The sequence below is a fragment of the Pelobates fuscus genome, chromosome 6 (genome assembly GCF_036172605.1).
Source record: "Pelobates fuscus isolate aPelFus1 chromosome 6, aPelFus1.pri, whole genome shotgun sequence".
Classification (NCBI taxonomy): Eukaryota; Metazoa; Chordata; class Amphibia; order Anura; family Pelobatidae; genus Pelobates; species Pelobates fuscus.
Window position 1 is genome coordinate 127,241,479 of NC_086322.1, and position 19,248 is coordinate 127,260,726.

General features: G+C 38.1%; 1 protein-coding gene across 5 annotated transcripts in view; it reads right to left on the bottom strand.

The window, feature by feature from the left end:
• Nucleotides 1-19,248, bottom strand: part of GRIA2 (glutamate ionotropic receptor AMPA type subunit 2) — a 145,375-nt gene that overhangs the window by 42,001 nt on the left and 84,126 nt on the right. For all 5 annotated transcript variants that reach the window (XR_010091252.1, XM_063458238.1, XM_063458236.1 and 2 more), the window contains exons 7-10: nt 15,633-15,800; nt 15,415-15,519; nt 14,408-14,518; nt 4,796-5,002 (exon numbers count right to left, since the gene is read on the bottom strand). Coding sequence is in view for 4 of the 5 variants with exons in the window: in XM_063458238.1 (XP_063314308.1) it covers nt 4,796-5,002; nt 14,408-14,518; nt 15,415-15,519; nt 15,633-15,800 (591 nt within the window). In the remaining variant the exon portion in view is untranslated. The remainder of the gene's footprint in view (nt 1-4,795; nt 5,003-14,407; nt 14,519-15,414; nt 15,520-15,632; nt 15,801-19,248) is intronic.

Sequence of the window (19,248 nt, forward strand, 5' to 3'; positions counted from 1 at the left end):
AAATTCCATGTTCACCTGGCGAGGGTTCCACGCAGACTGAGCTCTGCAGGGCGGGGCAAGGCTTATAAAGCCTTGCCCCGCCCTGCAATCAGGCTCAGAGCAGTCTGATTGGTGGGTTTAAGCCATACAATCAGAGTGCTCTGACAGGTAAATGAAGAGACTGACAGGTAAGTCTCTACATTTACCTGTCACAGCACTCTGATTGGTTGGTTTGAAATCCACCAATCAGAGTGCTCTGTGTCATTTTACACAGCGTGGGAAAGTTCTTTGGAATTTTCCCACCCTGTGTAATTTGACTCATAACACTCTGATTGGTGGATTAAGTAACCAATCAGAGAGTTATGATTCAAATTACACAGTGTGGGAAAATTCCAAAGAACTTTCCCACGCTGTGTAAAATGACACAGAGCACTCTGATTAGTGGATTTCAAACCAACCAATCAGAGTGCTGTGACAGGTAAATGTAGAGACTTACCTGTCAGTCTCTTCATTTACCTGTCAGAGCACTCTGATTGGATGGCTTAAACCCACCAATCAGAGTGCTCTGAGCCTAATTGCAGGGCGGGGGAAGGCTTTATAAGCCTTCCCCCGCCCTGCAGAGCTCACTCTGCGCGGAGCCCTCGCCGGGTGAACATGGATTTTTTTTATTATTTTTATTGCGTCGGTTATTATGGTTTTTTATTTGGCCTTTTTTGGGGCTGACAAAATAAGATTTAGAAGAAAGAAAACATTGAATGGTAAGTTTTTTTTTTTTTTACAGGTACTTAGTTAAAGGTCACCCCCTCATTATTTTTAGGGTGAGGGGGGTAGGTAGGGGGTTAATTTTTTTTGGGGGGGAAGGGTGACTAGGGGTTTGGGGACCCCTAGTCACCTGGGGGGACACATTTTTTTTAGGGCCCCCACCCGCCGCTCAGGGGTGGGGGCCAGGGGGGAGGACCTTAGGTCCCCCCCTTTTTAGTATTTATGGCCCCCACCCGCCGCTCCGGGGTGGGGGCCAGGGGGGAGGACCTTAGGTCCCCCCCTTATTAGTATTTAGGGCCCCCACCCGCCGCTCAGGGGTGGGGGCCAGGGGGGAGGACATTAGGTCCCCCCCTTCTTAGTATTTAGGGCCCCCACCCACCACTCAGGGGTGGGGGCCGGGGGGGACAGAGGTTCCCCCCTATTGTTTTTTTAGGGCCCCCACCCACCGCTTAGGGGTGGGGGCCGGGGGGAGGACAGTAGGTCCCCCCCATATCATTGAGTAAACTATGACAACCCCCCCCCCGCCCACACCCCGAGAGGCGGGTGGGGGGTTTGTCAAAGTTTACTCAATGATATGGAATAGGGGGCGGACCGAACATCACATATGTTCGCCTGCCGTGGCGAACACGAACAAGCGATGTTCGCCAGGAACTATTCGCCAGCGAACTGTTCGGAACATCTCTAGTCCCATACAATTATTGTATCTGGAATCAGTATTTAAGCAATGTACCAAGTATCACCAACCAAGTATCTCAAACATAGTTAAAGAGTTGAACCACTATATTATACAAGCAAACAAAATAAGCCACTACATCTGTATAGTAAATAATATTTACTATAAACTCCATCCCTACTTCTTGGGGACTTCAATATTCCCATTAACCCACCTTTGACCTTAGCAGCCTCTAAATTACTTTCAATGACTTCCTCCCCGGGCTATCACAGTGGGCTTATTCTCCCACCCATGTAGCTGGCAATACCCTAGACCTCATTTTCTCTTATGCATGTACAGTATCTAATCTCTGCAACACTCCATTTCCTCTCTCTGATCACCACCTCTTATCATTTTCTCTCAAATACCCCCTCACCCAACAACCTTAGGCTAACCCCCCTCAACTCAGGAGGAACCTTAATTCTATTGACCTACAGCAGCTGTCAGCTGATATTGATTTACAGCCACTATCAACCCTTTCCCTCTCCTGTCCCTCACTGTCCATCTCCACATAAAACACTACCCTCACCTCTTCCTTGAACGCTGCAGCCTCCCTCCAAACATGCACCTCGAGGAGCACACGCCCCTAACCGTGGCAAAATAAATCAACACGCTATCTGCAAAGATGCTCCCATTGTGCTGAATGCTCCTGGAGGAAGTCTCGCACACAGGCAGACTATCTCAATTATAGATTTATATTGTGTTCATACAGCGCAGCCCTTGCCCTCGCCAAACAGTCATACTTTTCCTCTCTCATTAGTTCATGCTCCCACAATCCCAGGCATCTCTTTGACACCTTTAACTCTATCTTTGCTCTGCTGTGGCCACTCCCCAAACTAACCTTACAGCCGATAGCTTTGCATGCTACTTTACCAACAAGATTGAACTGCTAAGGAAAGAATTCTCCCCACCTTGCTGTTCTCTTTCTCAACCGCACGTAGCTCATGCCTTTCCTACCCTTCAGACTTTCTCCACGGCTACTGAACAAGAAGTGGCTGTGCTTTCCTCTCAAACCACCACTTGCCCGCTCGATTCTGTCCCATCTCACCTTATCAGATCTCTGTCTCCTTGTCTTGTGCCTTCCTTAACACACATATTTAACTGCTCTTTCTTCTGGCATTGTCCCTGCTGACCTTAAACATGCCATTGTAGTACCTATCCTGAAAAAAACATCTATTGACCTGTCCTCCCCCTCTAACAATCTTCCCATAACCCTGCTGCCTTTTTCCTAAAAGCTTCTGGAAAGACTTGTCTTTACCCGTATTTCTTACTTCCTCAATTCTAACTCTCTCCTTGACCCTCTTCAATCTGGTTTCCACCCTCTCCACTCTATTGAGACTGCTCTTATCAAAGTTACTGACAACCTAATCGCAGATAAATCAAAAGGCCACATACTAATTCTTCATGACCCTTTCTGCTGCCTTTGACACTGTTAATCATGCTCTCATTCTTCAAACTCTTACATCATTCGGTCTGTGTGACTCTGTCCTCTCTTGGTTTTCATCCTCTCTCTCCAAATGCTCATTCAGTGTCTCCTTTTCTAATGATTCCTCCTCCATTCATCCTGTCTCTGTTTGAGCCCCCCAAGGCTCTGTCCTTGGCCTCCTTCTATTTTCTCTTTATACTGCCTCTCTTGAAAAAAACGTATTACCTCATTTTGATTCCGCTATCACCTGATGACACCCAGATATATCTCTCCTTCCCGGACCTCTCCCCTGCCATCCAGCAACGTGTCCCTGCTTGCCTTTCTTCCATCTCTGACTGGATGTCTTCCCGCTTAATTAAACTCAATCTCTCTCAAACTGAGCTCATTGTCTTTCCTCCTCCTAATACTGATCCTCCTCTTTCGCTCTCCCTTCAAGTTAGTGGTATCCACATAAGTCAATCCTTGCAAGCGCGCTGCCTTGGCGTCATACTTGATTCTGGCCTCACCTTTGACCCTCACATCCAGTATGTTACCAAATCTTGAAGATTCCATCTTAAAAGGAGCTTGTCCATGCTCTAATAATTTCCTGCATGGATTATTGTAACCCTCTATAATCTAGATTAGTGACCGCAGGGTATCAGGTACGTCCGACAAAAAAAAATCCTTAAGGACCACAGACGTACCTGATACGTCCGTGGGGAATTAGACCGCTGGAAGCAATCATGATCGCTTCCAGCAGCTCTAATGGTATTGCAGCGATGCCTCGATGTTGAGGCATCACTGCAATACCCCCCTCTAAAAGAGCGGTCACATGGCCGCCATAGGTGTCCACAGTGCTGCCATGTACATTATCATTCTTTCATATACATATATATTTATATTTTTGCTTTTTAAATTTATTAACTATATATATATATATTTATTTTTTACTTTTTAAAACTTTTGTTTTACTTTTTCCACCAGCAGGGTGACTGCCTGTCAGTTCAGGCAGTCCCCTTGCTGGCAGCACTGTGGACACCTATGGCGGCCATGTGACCGCTCTTTTAGAGGGGGGTATTGCAGTGATGCCTCAACATCGAGGCATCGCTGCAATACCATTAGAGCTGCTGGAAGCGATCATGATTGCTTCCAGCGGTCTAATTCCCCACGGACGTATCAGGTACGTCTGTGGTCCTTAAGGATTTTTTTTTGTCGGACGTACCTGATACCCTGCGGTCACTAAGGGGATAGACTGTAAGCTCGTTTGAGCAGGGTCCTCTTCAACCTATCGTTTCTGCAAGTTTTCTTGTAATTGTCCTACTTATAGTTAAATCCCCCCTCTCATAATATTGTCAAGCGCTACGGAATCTGTTGGCGCTATATAAATGGCAATAATAATAATAATAATAATAATAATAATAATGAGATAAAACAAAGTACGAAAAATGGAATAGTGTATGTTTGCAAACTTCAAATGTCTCAGCAAAGAGGTCTGAAAAGGGGCATTGCAATTATGCTTCTTAGGGCTAGTCTTTATACTATATATTTTATTTTTTTACAAAATATGTACATTATCATTCTTTCATTTAAAAAGAAAGCATAAATGCAGCACCAAAGTCATTTTAATTACGACATAAGCATATGGTATGTCTGAACTAACCAGTAGTCTATAAACACAGATTTAAATCTAGTAAGAGACTTACAAAATATTTCATATTTTAAATAGAAAAAAGGAGAAGAACAAGAAAGCTATCTAAATGAATACAGCTTTTTAAAAGAGCCAAAAGGAGACGTGGTTGGTCGCTTTTGGCCCAGAAGCAATGGTTTATTGTTTTAGTGATTTATTGATAATGATCATTTTGTGAACAGAGCTCATTGGGTATATATATAAAACTTATATCTCTTTATATCTTAAAATTGAATTAAATTAAGCTTACCCCATAGACTAATTCTCCAACCATTCCATTCCAGATTTTAGTTTCTGCATCTCGGGCTCCATACTTGCCATCACCGACAATAGTTAGCTTGTACTTAAATCCACAATGTCTCGCTATTTCCGTGGCCAAATCAACACAGTATCCTTCATACCTTTCATTCCCTTCAAATTGATCTGCATTTTTTTTGTACATCACATATGGCGATTCCTGAAAATGTTATAATTAGTAATAAAAAATATACTGACAACATTTCACATTATATAATTATGACCGAGTGAAAAATATATCATAACATTTTTAATTCTTTAAAATTTTTTGTATTGAAAAATATGGGATATACTTTTTTATTGTTTAAACAGCTTTATTTTAGAGACTCATTGCTAGGAAAACATGTCTTTACATTTAAAATGCTATTTTCACAACTAAAATAAACAATTATTGTAATTGAATACTTATTTGTTATCATTTGGTAATGTACTAGAAATAATAGATTAACATATTTAACAATACAAAAAAGGAAACTTAAAAAAGAGATAAAATTATTTTTCTAGTCAATATAGGTTACACAATGTAACTGGTCATCTACGTTTCAAAATCAGTATACAGTACATAGTGTAAGTAACCGCCCTGCCAATTAATACCCTGCAGGAGAAAAACATATGTAGGAGTGTTCTCAATGCTATCTCCTTTTTTCTATCATTTAGTAGCTTGCATGCTCGCATTTCACTTGGTTACAGAAGGTAGAGAGATGAATACGAACATTGCTCCTCTTTCTCACATGTTGCTATGGTAACCAAAGCAGTGGAATAGGTTAAACACTTCTACAATTGGTTCTGAAATCAGTCCTCATGGCCCAGCAACAGCCCATTATTTGTGTATTTTCTAAGCCAAGGGAGACGCTGACAAAACCTGAACTGTTACTGGATAGGGTAGCCACCTTTCTTGGGAAAGAAAAAAATATGACCAAGCTAATTTGCATAATAAATGATACATGTGTGATATCATAGGATATGACATCATAGTATAACGCTGCAAATAAAAAAATAAAATAAAAAAAACACTACTTACAGTTTGGGGAGATTGGACTGCCCTTCTGCGTGCTCACGCAATGTATTCAGCAGCAGGCTGTCTGCATCACAGACAATATATACAAATACACGGGGTTTATTCACTAAACACCAAATTGTAATGAATTACAATCCGAATTGCAAAATGTAGGTTCAAATAGCTAAGCTGTACAAGGCTGAATTGGAGAATTTTCGCAAATCGATTATTTTGTCTATAATTGAAAAATAATATTTCAATTCACTACATCTTCCTCTGTAGTTTATTCCCTAAGTTAAAAAATGTAGTGTAGAGCATTAAGACCAAAGTAGTGGATTTGGAAAATTCTCCAGTTCTGCTATAGTCCCAGAATGGCTACTTATGACTTGGATTTTGCAATTTGTTTTTGATGTTACTTTGTGTGAATTCATTCTAATCCAATTTCAATAGAAATCAGCACTTTCACAAGTGGATGCCAAACATCGTCCGACTGTCACTCAAACAGTTGGGAAATCTTTCTTCTGCTTCCGTTATCTCGACAGAGCATGCCTGCCTTACCCCCTTCTCAATGATCAGTACTACAACTTATTGAGAACCATTGGAAATTCATGACCATGTGTGACTGTATGATTGGCTCCAGCAGAGAGGCTTCTCAGTGAGAAGCCTCTAACTGCTGTATTCCCCAGCACAGATGAAAACTCTGTTCCTAGGAAAGAGGGGATGGTTTGCAGATGGCACTAATTCAGTAATGTATTTTAAAGGATGTAATTGTGCAATTCCCCTTATTTTATGTCTCCAAAGTCTACTACCCTCCTCATTCTCTGTTCAGCTCACCTCTCTATACCCAACCCCAACTGTATCTCTCCTCTTTTACTAACCACCCTACTGTCTCTCTCTCTCAAACTGTGCAAACCCCATCTATGTCTTTCCACCTGTCCAAATCCCCATCTGCTTCTTTCCACCTGTCCAAACACCCAACTGTGTCTCTCCACTTGTACAAACCCCGATGTTTGTCTCTGATACTGCCCAAAACCCCTGTGTCATTCCATTAGTGCAAAACCGCATTTGTCCCTCCCCACCTGTCCAAAGCCCCATCTATGTCTCCCCACCTGTCCAAATCCCCTCTGTGTCTCTCAATCTACCTAAACCACCACCTGTGTCACTCCTCCTGTTCACTTCTATCTGTGTCTCTCCTCCTGTTAACCCACATCTGCATCTCTCTCATCCTGTAAACACCCATGACCCATGTCTCTCCACCTGTTGACCCCCAAAATATGTGTAGTTCTCTACATGTTAACCCTATCTGTGTCTTTTTCCAACTGTTAACCCCCCATGACATGTGTCTCTCCACCTGTTAACCTCCATGATCTGTGTGTCTACCCCATCCTTCACTTACCTGATATGCAATTTGTATGCAAGCTGGGAGCTGCTGTCTGAACTCTCTGTGCTGTGTAGCTGCTCCCTCATGGATTCAGTCAGTAGAGAGAGGCAGTGAAATGCTGAAACTTCCTATTCCTGCTTCTCTAAACGCACAGCGACCACTACTGACTGGTGCTGGTATTGCAGCCTAATCTCTATAAAAGCACAATACCGGCAATCTTATACCAGCAATGGCCAGGCAGTTTCAAATGCTGGCTGTGCTGGTAAAATACTGGCCAGGTGGCAACCCTATTACTGCATCATGCGGACTGTTTTGAGAACCACTGAGTTAGACAGTAAGCTGCTGCAAGAGAGTAATATGTTACAATATATAAACATACACAACCAAAAGAGAATCTGCATTATAAAAAGGTTTATCCATAGCATAAATCTATATATATCCTTGCTGTAGCCCTGGACTTAATTTTTTATAATCAAGATAATCTTGCCACATGTTAACTTAAAGGGACACTATAGTCACCTGAACAACTTTAGCTTAATGAAGCAGTTTTGGTGTATAGAACCTGCCCCTGCAGCCTCACTGCTCAATCCTCTGCCATTTATGAGTTAAATCCCTTTGTTTATGAACCCGAGTCACACCTCCCTGCATGTGACTTGCACAGCCTTCCATAAACACTTCCTGTAAAGAGAGCCCTATTTAGGCTTTCTTTATTGCAAGTTCTGTTTAATTAAGATTTTCTTATCGCCTGTATGTTAAAAGCTTGCTAGACCCTGCAAGAGCCTCCTGTATATGATTAAAGTTCAATTTAGAGATTGAGATACAATTATTTAAGGTAAATTACATTTGTTTGAAAGTGAAACCAGTTTTTTTTTCATGCAGGCTCTGTCAATCATAGCCAGGGGAGGTGTGGCTAGGGCTGCATAAACAGAAACAAGGTGATTTAACTCCTAAATGACAGTGAATTGAGCAGTGACATTGTAGGGGAATGATCTATACACTAAAACTGCTTTATTTAGCTAAAGTAATGTAGGTGACTATAGTGTTCCTTTAATATGTGTCTGAGATCTCCCTGGTCCATTAACAGTGTTTCTTTATATGCTTGGATAACACATTCACAAACAAGGGTTTTTCACTCATCAACAACAAACAAACATGAAGAGGGCAATATAATATTATACAAACTTACAAAATATATCGTCAACCATACTAAGGTATTTTGATGATTTAATGTTCAACACTATTGATTACAGATCTATTCTGTAGGTATAATCAATCTTTTCACTTGGATAATTCCGCCATTAGTGTCTTTCCCATGATATCATTTTTATTTAACAATTCCACAGTATTATTATCAAGCAACAACCAAATGACTGGATAGCAGCAGGAAAGGAATGACTTAGTAAAGGAACCTTACCTATTAGGAAACAGCATCAACCAGGAAGACATCAATTTAGGATAAATAAGTGTTATAAGACAGCACTTGTGTAAATTACAGGAAATCAGTCATCCCTAGCTAATTGATGAAGCTATACATAGCACTTCAAATGCCAAAATGTATCAATAGTCTATGGTTTTGAAAAACTCTCTGGTCCTTGGGAAAAATGGTTCAACCTGTGGAATAATACGTCCTATGATCTGGGATCAGAAAATCAATTTACTAAAGGCTTTAAAGCTCCTTTGAGTTCACAGTGTAACATGAAGGCACAGACATTGCATTATATAACATATACGATCCAGGTGGTTTGCTCAGTCTGACTGAAATGCTTATCTACAGGATTTACGGAGTAACAAGTGAGATGGTATCTTTAGCATCTCTCTAAATGTAGAATTTAAATCCCTCCTGTTTGTTTCAGTCACATTATGTGTTTTTAGGGAATAAAGTTATGCTATATTTTTATACTTTCTATCCGTTTTGATCAAGGCATTATGTTTGAGTGAAGCCAGGTTTCCTAATTTCTTTATATTTAGAATATCTAGGTGAAATAATCTTCCGTAATAGAGGAGTAAAAATATCCAAATGTCTCTGTGAGCAAAAAGTCTTCTTGCTTGTTACCTTCTTTAACAGGTGTCAAGATTCATGAAATATGTTGGGGCAGGGGTGCCCAAAAGGTTGATCCCCAAATGTTTTAAAACTACAGCTTCCAAGATGCTTTATCATTCTAAGGCATGTTCTACAACATCTGGGGATCTACTTTTTGGGCACCCCTGTATTAGGGCATGTTGGCCATTAGATGGGTCTGCTGTGATTAGTTTCATGTGCTGAACCACTAAACAAATACATTTTATGTCCCTAATGTCAAGTTAAATTATACATATAATAGGACCAAATGTGTCAATAAGTGAATCTGTGCCTTCATTCTGAACCCTGAAATTAGCAATTTATCCTTTTTTTTAATCTTGTCTGCATATGTAAAATGTTAGTTTTGATTAGTTATTTAATCATGGCTGCATGTTTTTACTATTTCTTAATCAATGTTGGTCTAATAAATTTAAAGCAGAACATTTCCCCCAATGTACAATAATACAAAAATATGTCTTTCCATGGCCATGCTTAGGAATAAACCACATATGTGTTAAATGTGCATAGCTTTCAGTACCTCAATCACGTTATAAATATTTATGTTGTGGAGAAAATTATGCATGGTTTGAAGTTGTGTAGAACATTTGCCACCAGCTCTAATTTTTCCGTAGTACTTTAATTGTTATTGGAGCTAGTAAGGTGATCGCATATATTAATTTTTTTCAAGGGAATTTGTCTAGGGGTTTATTATTATTATTATTAGTATTACTATATTATAACCTACTCATCAATTCAGTGGAACCTTAAGAAACCAAAACAGCAATCATGAATGCAGGCCTGAAAATTCTGATTGAGCCATCAACTATCATTGCTAACAATTGCCTTAGAACGTTCACTGCAAATCCAGGTAATTACGATTTATGGATTTGAGTTTTAACATTTAATAAAGAAAATGTAAAAAAAAAAAACACACACAGGGCTCTAATCACAAACAATGCTGAGTATGTAGAGAAGAAAAAAGTATTGCGGTATTCATTATTTGATCATTCTTGATGAGGTTTGTAGTCATGACACTACAAAACCATGACAGAAGATAATTAACATCGTATAATTACTTTCTCACTGTGTTACATGTTTATACAGAGCCGATTACAGCTTTACAGTTTGAGAACTTTTGCAAATTATTATTATTATGTTATTATTTATAAAGCACCAACAAATTCTGCAGCGCTTTACAGTGGGTGGACATACAAACATGTAGTTGTAAATAGACAAGTTGGACACACATGCACAGAGTGGTTGAGAGCCCTGCTCAATGAGCTTACATGCTAGAGGGAGTGGGGTAAAGTGACACAATTAGGATAGTATTAAACTAATGACAGTTAAAAGAGAGGAATGATTCGGGAGCTATTAACGGTTTAATTGATACGCTTTTATGAAGAAGTGGGTTTTTAATGATTTTTTTAAGGAGTGGAGACTGGGTGAGCATCTGACGGAGGAGGGAAGTAAGTTCCACAGAAACGGTGCAGCCCTAGAGAAGTCTTGAAGGCGAGCATCAGAGGTGGGAGTACGGACAGAAGATAGACATAAGTCTTCAGCAGAGCGTAAGGGCCTAGACAGGACATACTTGTGTATGAGGGAGGATAGATAGGTGGGAGCAGCATTATGTAGAGATTTGAAAGCAAGAACCAGAATTTTAAATTAAGCCCTATATCTTACAGGAAGCCAATGTAGTGACTGACAGAAGGGTGAGGCGTGAAAGGTGCGTGCGGACAGGAAGATGAACCTCGCCGCCGCATTCGTTATGAACTGTAAGGGCGCAAGTTGGGAGCACGTAAGACCACTGAGAAGTGGATTACAGTAGTCAAGGCGAGAAAGGACAGTGGAATGGACCAGCACCTTAGTCGCATCTGGCGTTAAGTAGGGTCGGATGCGCGCAATGTTTTTGAGATGGAAGCAGCAGGATTTGGCGATAGACTGAACATGAGGTGTGAAGCAGAGGTCAGAGTCAAAGAGAATACTTGGCAGTGAGCCTGCATCGTGGAGCTAATGGTAGCACCTTTGACTTGGAGGGAGACAGACACAGGAGAAGCAACACTTGAAAGACCAGAATTTCAGTTTTGGTCAAGTTGAGTCTAAGGAAGGGGGCAGCCATCCAGTTAGAAATAGCAGAGAGACAGTCAGAGACACTATTTAAGAGGGGCGGGGAGAGATCAGGAGAGAACATATAGATTTGCGTGGCATCCGCATAGAAATGATATTGGAAGCCAAAGGAGCTAATGAGTTTACCAAGAGAGGCAGTATAGATAGAGAACAGTAGGGGACCAAGGACTGAACCTTGGGGGACTCCAACAGAGAGGAGTTGGGGAGAAGAAGTAGAGCCAGAGAAAGAAACACTGAAAGAGCGCTGGGAGAGCACCAGCAGAGAGCAAAATCTTGTAGACCGATATTGCGGAGGATGAGAAGAAGCGGTTGATGATCAACAGTGTCAAAAGCCACAGAAAGGTCAAGGAGAATTAGGATACTGTAGTGACCACGAGATTTTGCAGCGAGTAGATCATTGGATACTTTGGTCAGTGCCGTTTCCACAGAGTGCTTAACGCGGAAACCAGACTGAAGCGGGTCTAGTAGAGATTTGGACTTGAGGAAGTCTGTCAATCTCGCATACACAACTCTTTAAAGGATCTTGGACGCAAAAGGCAGTAGCGAGATAGGACGGTAGTTGGACAGGGAGTTAGGGTCAAGGTTGGGCTTCTTAAGAATTGGGTTTACAGTTGCATGTTTGAAGGGCGATGGAAATATGCCAGAGGAGAGAGAGATTGAGAATTTTAGTGAGAGGTAGAGAAAGAGAAGAAGACAGAGTACGGATGAGATGCAAGGGAATTGGATCTAGGGAGCAGGTGGTGGGGCAGGGGGATTTGAGCAGAGCAGAAACATAGAACAGCAGATGTAAAAGAGGAGTTGTAATATAGATTCTGTATCAATTTATTAGTAGTATTTGTTAATGATATTCGAAAATGTTAGATTTTCAAAGCACAATTCATGCAAAAATTATATATTGTTTTTAACTTGGTGCAAGTATGTTTTTCTATTGTCTGGTATTTATCTCGGTTATATCTATCTCTTGACATGCTGCATCATTCTGAATGCATGGTATTTTCCCTCCAGATGTTCTTGCCATTTAAGCTCTAGTAGCTATTTCTATTTGTGTACATAACATTGTGCATGTTATTAAATAACCTTTTGAAAAACCATCTAAGTAGAAATCCACAGATTGCCTTAGCTATTTTATAAGAGCACAGTTTTATTATTAAATAATTAATTCTTGGCAGTAGTTATAATATTTTGGGTTTCCCAAAAAATAGGATAATCAAATTCTTAATTTTAGGTTTTGCTTCGGTTACCATCATGCACAGCAATATGAAACAAAGTGATATATGATTTTTGAGATTACAAAAAAACAGTAATGATCCTTGCTTTGGGAATGGGCATATTTCTGTAAATCTGGGGATTTGTGTATTTTTAACATTATTTTTAAACTGTAATTACTGTGCGGTTACTGTGTAGTGATACAAGCATTATAAAATGCCCTGCATGTCTTTAAATCTCCAAACTCCTATAATCTAATAGAAGCATTCTTAGATGCAAGGCCTCTGGTAGTGGCAAGATTTGCTGTGAACAATAGATATATAAATACATGTTGGCATTACATGTTTATAATGAATGTATTTTTTTATCAACTTTCTCCCCTGAATTAAATCTAAACACATTTTTGTACAAAAAATAAAAATAAATGAACAAATGTTTATTTTTTATTTGTTTTGCATTATCCCTTTTTAAGTGACTGTGTATACTCAGAATATTTTTGCAACTAGTTCTAATTCACCATTCCAGAGGAGACCTCCCAGTACACAGATGAGATTATTTCCACCGTAAGATCAATTTCAATCTGAAAGAAGTCTGATCTGCCTCTCTAAGAAATGTCACATGCATATTTTGGCCTTTTGTAGTCTTCAACGGCTGGGTCTCTTAGGGTCATAGGCATACTAAGCAATAAGTCCACATCTGGGTTATCTTTTATACAGATATGCATATAAACCAATATAAATGTTTTTGTTCTTATTTAAGGACTTTTAAACTTATTTTTTCTTTCTACAATTAGGGCTCTCTGTCATCAAACAGATTGTTTTTATTTAACAGTATTAAACCGTATGCTATAACTGACCCCTTCCTGAGTCCATCAGTAAATAATTCTAATCATAATTCCGAGCATGTACACTTGCTAAGGAGGAATGTCATAACAAGCAAAATTCAATGAGTGGGGACATAAGACTACATTTGGCATTTTGCCTAGAGCACACATCTGTCTACACCGATGCATATAGCTTTTTTTATTATTTATTTAGGAGAGAAGATGTATGCACTTTTACTTTTTGAGGGGTTATACCGAATCAGCTTGGCATTAAAACTTAGAAAAACATGCCCTAAATAAAGGTAGCTTTGAATTAGTGTTATGACAAGAGTCTATCTGCATAAAACAAAGTATATCTTTTTAAATGTAACTCCATGGAAAATGAACATCTAATTTTTATAAACTGTCCTTTGATATACAATTCATGAAAATAATATGTAATGAAACAGTATTTATAGAACAAAAATACTCAATGTTTATGAATTTTTAACTGAAATGGCATGAAACTTATACTCAGATTACCGTCATTAAATAAAGTGATGAATTACAAGGTAATTGTTGCAGTTAAAATGGACTCTCCTGAGCTAAGTCAAGCACTGGTTATAAAAACATTTCGAATGCTGTAATGTTCATAATCTCTAGGGCCTGCTTAGAATCGAATGAAGATGTTCAGCAAGCATAATGTCAAATATTTGATGATAGTGTATAATCCAATATTCCACTGACTCCCATGTTACCCTCTGTATGGCACTGGAAAGAGCAAGGTATTAAATAAATTGCTTTTTTAAAGGACTTATACTTTTAACAGCAAGATAATGGTTTTCAGTAAATTTTACCAAGATGGCCCCTTTAAAGTAAAATACATAGCATAGACTTTGTGTAAAGCGTTGTTTTTCCCTGTTAAATATACTAAATGCACTGAAATAAAGCTGGCAAAGGCTGTAGACCATACAAAGTATTGCTGTTAGTTCTTACCAAAATAGTAGTAACAATAACAGTTTTGTTTTCAAGGCCCATGGAATCATTTGCAGACAGAACATCGGTTATAGTAACAACCATTTTGTCAACTTCACTCCAATATCCAATCTGTTGAATTAAAATAATAAACAGCAGGGTGAAAGTACATTGAAAGAACAATTACTAGGAAAGAAAGAGATGTTATGAACTTGGCCAGTCCCGACAAACACAAAATAAATTTCAGACAAAAACAATCAACAAACAAAATAGCATAAGAAAGTATAGACAAATAAATCATATGGGTCTTTACCCTGTTATATGTGACAAATCTATCAGTTTTATTCATTTATTTTTTGTTCTGTTTTTATTCTTTTTCTAAAATATTATAATGGTATGATAAGTAGGTAAGATACTCCTCTGCTAAGATAAGATATGTTTGTCCTAACAAATTGATTTGGAAGAAATTTGAGATTATTTACTAAAGTGAGAACTGTTAAGAATTCAGAGTGGATTTAAAATGATTTATTAATTTTAAGGCAAAAGTAGGCAAAATAGCAGACTTGGAAATTTTTTCAATTTGCTTATATTGGCCTTAAATTGTAAATTCTCTCTGAATTTAGCTTGAATTCCCAGCACTTCTCACTTATATAATAAATAACCAATTTAAGGTTGTGTAGTGGGTACAACTTCCTATTATTAAAGCGTTCCATCTACAAGCCAACACATACAATAGAGTAATTTTGAGTCTACAACATAAACACCTAGTCAAATCACCCCAACCAGTTAAATTATCAAAGCAGTTATGAAATAAAGTCCTCAAAATGCATTCTGCAAGTATCTTATTAGGAAGGAGTTGATCACCTTGGCATAAAAACTGTAAGCGTACTACTCCATTTGTTAAAAATAAACTGACATAATACAGAGTACATTTTACACAGAAATTTAGTATACTATCAGTAATACAAAAAAAACAGAAAAATAAAAGTGCAGGAGAAAAGTATGTTTGTATTTGTTGATCATGTTACCTTACGAGGACCATTGCTTTTAAGTTCCATAATGTTGATCGTGTAATTAACTCTTTTACCATTCTGATCAAATTTTATATTTCCAGTTAATCCCTCTACTTGAACCTGTTTGGGAAATCATATTAAAAAGTAAGAGTGCGAGAAGAATTGTATCCCTCTTCCTAAAATGCAATAAATTACCAAATAGGAATGGTTTAAAATATAACTGTGATTATTACCTGTTTTAATGCTCTTTCAATTTCTACTCCATGTCCCCATGGAACAGCAGGATTTGCAAGACAATCCCCAGCATTGCCTCTTCTTGAGATTTCTATTCTTTGTTTGCGTAAACTACGGAATGCTTCTGTCATTACTTGGACTGCATCGAATGTCAAAGCTGACGTATACTGTAAATATGATAAATTTTATCATTAATATTTTTTTGAAAGCTCTGTGAAACATGTTTAAAAACATATATAATTGTGATGAAATAAATGTATTGCATAAGAACAAAAGGTGGGGCATGGCCTACCATAACAAGTATACAGATTAAATTATGTAGTACAGGGGTAGGCAAGCTTTTAGTAGTACTGTGCTAAATCAAAATTTTGAAGACCCTTGGTGTACCGGTCCTATTTTAAACTTTGGTGTGTATGTTGCCGTGTTCTGCTTGTGTTATTTCTGCAGTTGCTTTATATCTTTGTATTTGTGTGTATGAGGACTGTTATATTGTATATGTTCATGAGTAGTCTGTGGTATTGTGTATGATACCTAGAATGTGGGCTGTGTATGGGCACTGCTTGTGAAATTGTGTGTCTGGATGATGTCACATTGTTTGTTTGTTTGGTGTATATATGTGTGGGGCTGCTTGTGGCATTGCGCATGAGAGGCTGCTTGTGGGGTTGTGGGTGTGTATGTGGATTGTCAGTGGTGTTGTGTTTGTGGGAACTGTGTGTGTGTGGACTGTTTGTATTTTTGTGTGAGTTTGAAGGCTTATTCTGCAGTCCTTTGTACAGGAGAAAGAGAAATTGAGTTGGAGCACACTAATAAAGGAAAATTATGTTGAACTGCTACCTAGGGAGATACATTAACTTCTATTTTTGAACAAACCAAACAAAAGTGATGTGATAATTAGAGCATAAACATGAGGTTTACTTGCATTAAAATTACAAATAGGAGGGTACATGCTATATTTTATAAAATGAATGCAGAAAGATTTGATGAATGACTGACAGCTTAATAGCTACACCATCATGGCTGAGGTGGGATTAGTCTCCTCTTATTTCACCCCAACTAAATTATCAAGGTGGAAAGCCTCTATCAAGGCAAAATCCATTTATAAAAACTTTTTGAATTTAAAATGTCCATTGGCTCAAGGATAACCTGTCTCATTTATTTCCTCCTTGACCCAGTGATGCATAACTGAGAGGTTGGTATTCAAATGTCCCCGCTTTGAGGGTGATATGACTCTCAGCCAAGTATACATGGATCACATATCGATGAAGATCCTTAATGGGGCTTATCTTTTATGTGTACCCCCTAAACAGATTGGCATACAACTAATTGAATCAAACACACTAACTGGCACATACATACGCACTGATACACAGAGGCTCATATCCACATGTTCATCGGTACACAATCACTGACCAATATACATATTTATTTACTTACACGCACACAGACACTAACAAATACACACAAATAAACACAATAATATGTCATTGTAGGCTATGTACAATGGAGAGAGGGGATACACTGCTGCCTATTGCCCTGGTCTCAGTAAGTGTACAGATGAGCCAGAGCCTCTCTATGCCTATGGCTTTAATGGATCATATGTTGCACACTGGACATGGGAGGAGTAAAAAAAAATGGTCTGTTAACTCCTCCACAGTTTGAGGGGCCTGGGGCAAGCAAAAGATGATGGGGGGGGGTCATAGATATTAAATATATAATGACATGCATTACTGACAACCGCGAGGGAGCTTTATCAAATACATACTCTGCATTGATCCCTTGTAGTTTTATTACAATGTAACTATGCTGGCCTATGCCACATCAGACCTGGTGTCATCTGCCCCCTTCTGTCCCACCTTCACTATACCTCTACCTAGCACACAAGTGGTCAACTGCCCCCAAAGTGTAGAAGCTTTGTATACATTTCTTACTTTTTGTTATCATACTCTCAGAAGAATTGCCTTTTATTTTCCCATCAGCTGACCAAAATTGCTTGCATTTGCCTTCTTCGTCTTTCAATCCACGTGATTCTTGCTGTCAGAACTATTATTCCAATTAATTTCAATAACATCTCATTTACCTTGTGTCAAATAATGGGTGAATTATTTATAATTATGTGATTATTTGTAAGGCATATTCAAAGTCCTTTCATCTTACGAACGCTGCATTTATTTTGTTTTCATTTGTTTTTGCATGTATTTTCTCTATTTATATTTTTTAAGTACAATTACAGTAGCCATTGCCAACAATGCACATGCGCATCATCACAGTGTTTCCCTTATTTAAGGCAATGAAATAACAATTAGACAGTGATAAACACATATACAATAGAAAATAAAAAATAAATAGGACTGCAGTGTCGAGGACAAGATAAAATATGTGTAGTCATGTAATTCCAAGGTTTATTTTCCATTTTTCTTTTTTCCTTTTTTTTCCCTTTCCTCTCTTTTATTTCCCCGTTATCCCTATTTCCCTTTTCCCTAATGTTTTTTTTCTCTCCTTTTATATCACTTCTCTATATCCTTTCCTTTCCTGTCCCCTGTCTTCTAATTTCTAATATCTAAGATAGGTTACCCTTATTCCTATATATAAGCTAAGGGCACCATAGATCTCGACAAGAGGAATATTTTCCCGATATGCCTATAAAGTTGTTCTCCATTGAATATTGAAAGTCTAACTGGTTTATTATATCTTGCCATATAGGGGGTTGGCTAGATTTCCAATTACGAGCTATGTTATCTTAGATGCAAAAAGAATACGGGTAATTAGGTATATATATATATATATTTTTTTTTCCCATTAAGGGAAAATCTAAATTAAACAGAAAAAGTGAAGGTGTAAGAATTATAATGTCCGGGATTAAATCCGAAATCACAGTGGATATACGGACTATAGTTTCTTTTAAAATATCACAACTATACCAAATATGAAATATCATACCTATCTCTTTTTACATCTCCAGCATAAAGGTGAATATGCTTCATATATTTAATGAACTTTTGACAGAACCAAGTACCACCGATATATAATCTTTTGGTGGAGTTCTAACAGCAAGATACAATATATATATATATTTTTTTTAATTGAATAGTGGTTTGATACCATTCGTATGTGGTATACGATATATTGAGATCCATTTCCCATTGTATAATAGAAGGGATTTTTTGAGCATCAGACTCTCCATCCAATAGTTTAAGAGGTCTGGTTTATTGGGCCCTTAGATCCCAATCTATCTAGATACCAATAAATAGAATGTTCATAGATAAAACAAAAATGTGTATTTAAATACTTTTTACTAACATTATTGTTATTGTGCTACCATTTTTGTTTGAGAAATATGATTTGATTATTGACATCCTCAAAGATCTTTTTATTGATAGCTTGTTTCAGACTGAAAATATTATTGGTAGTATCCTGGGTTATTTGTTCCTTGTTTATACTTTCCATTTTTGCTAGATCAATGTATAATTTAGATATTGAGTCTTCTTTATTTTTCTTATGTCTTAAACACCATACTGTAAGCATAGATACTTCCCCATTATCGTTAGTATTGATAAATTGGTCTAATTGCGATGCTAATTCTGTATGTACATTATCAATTAGCGAAAGACTTTCATT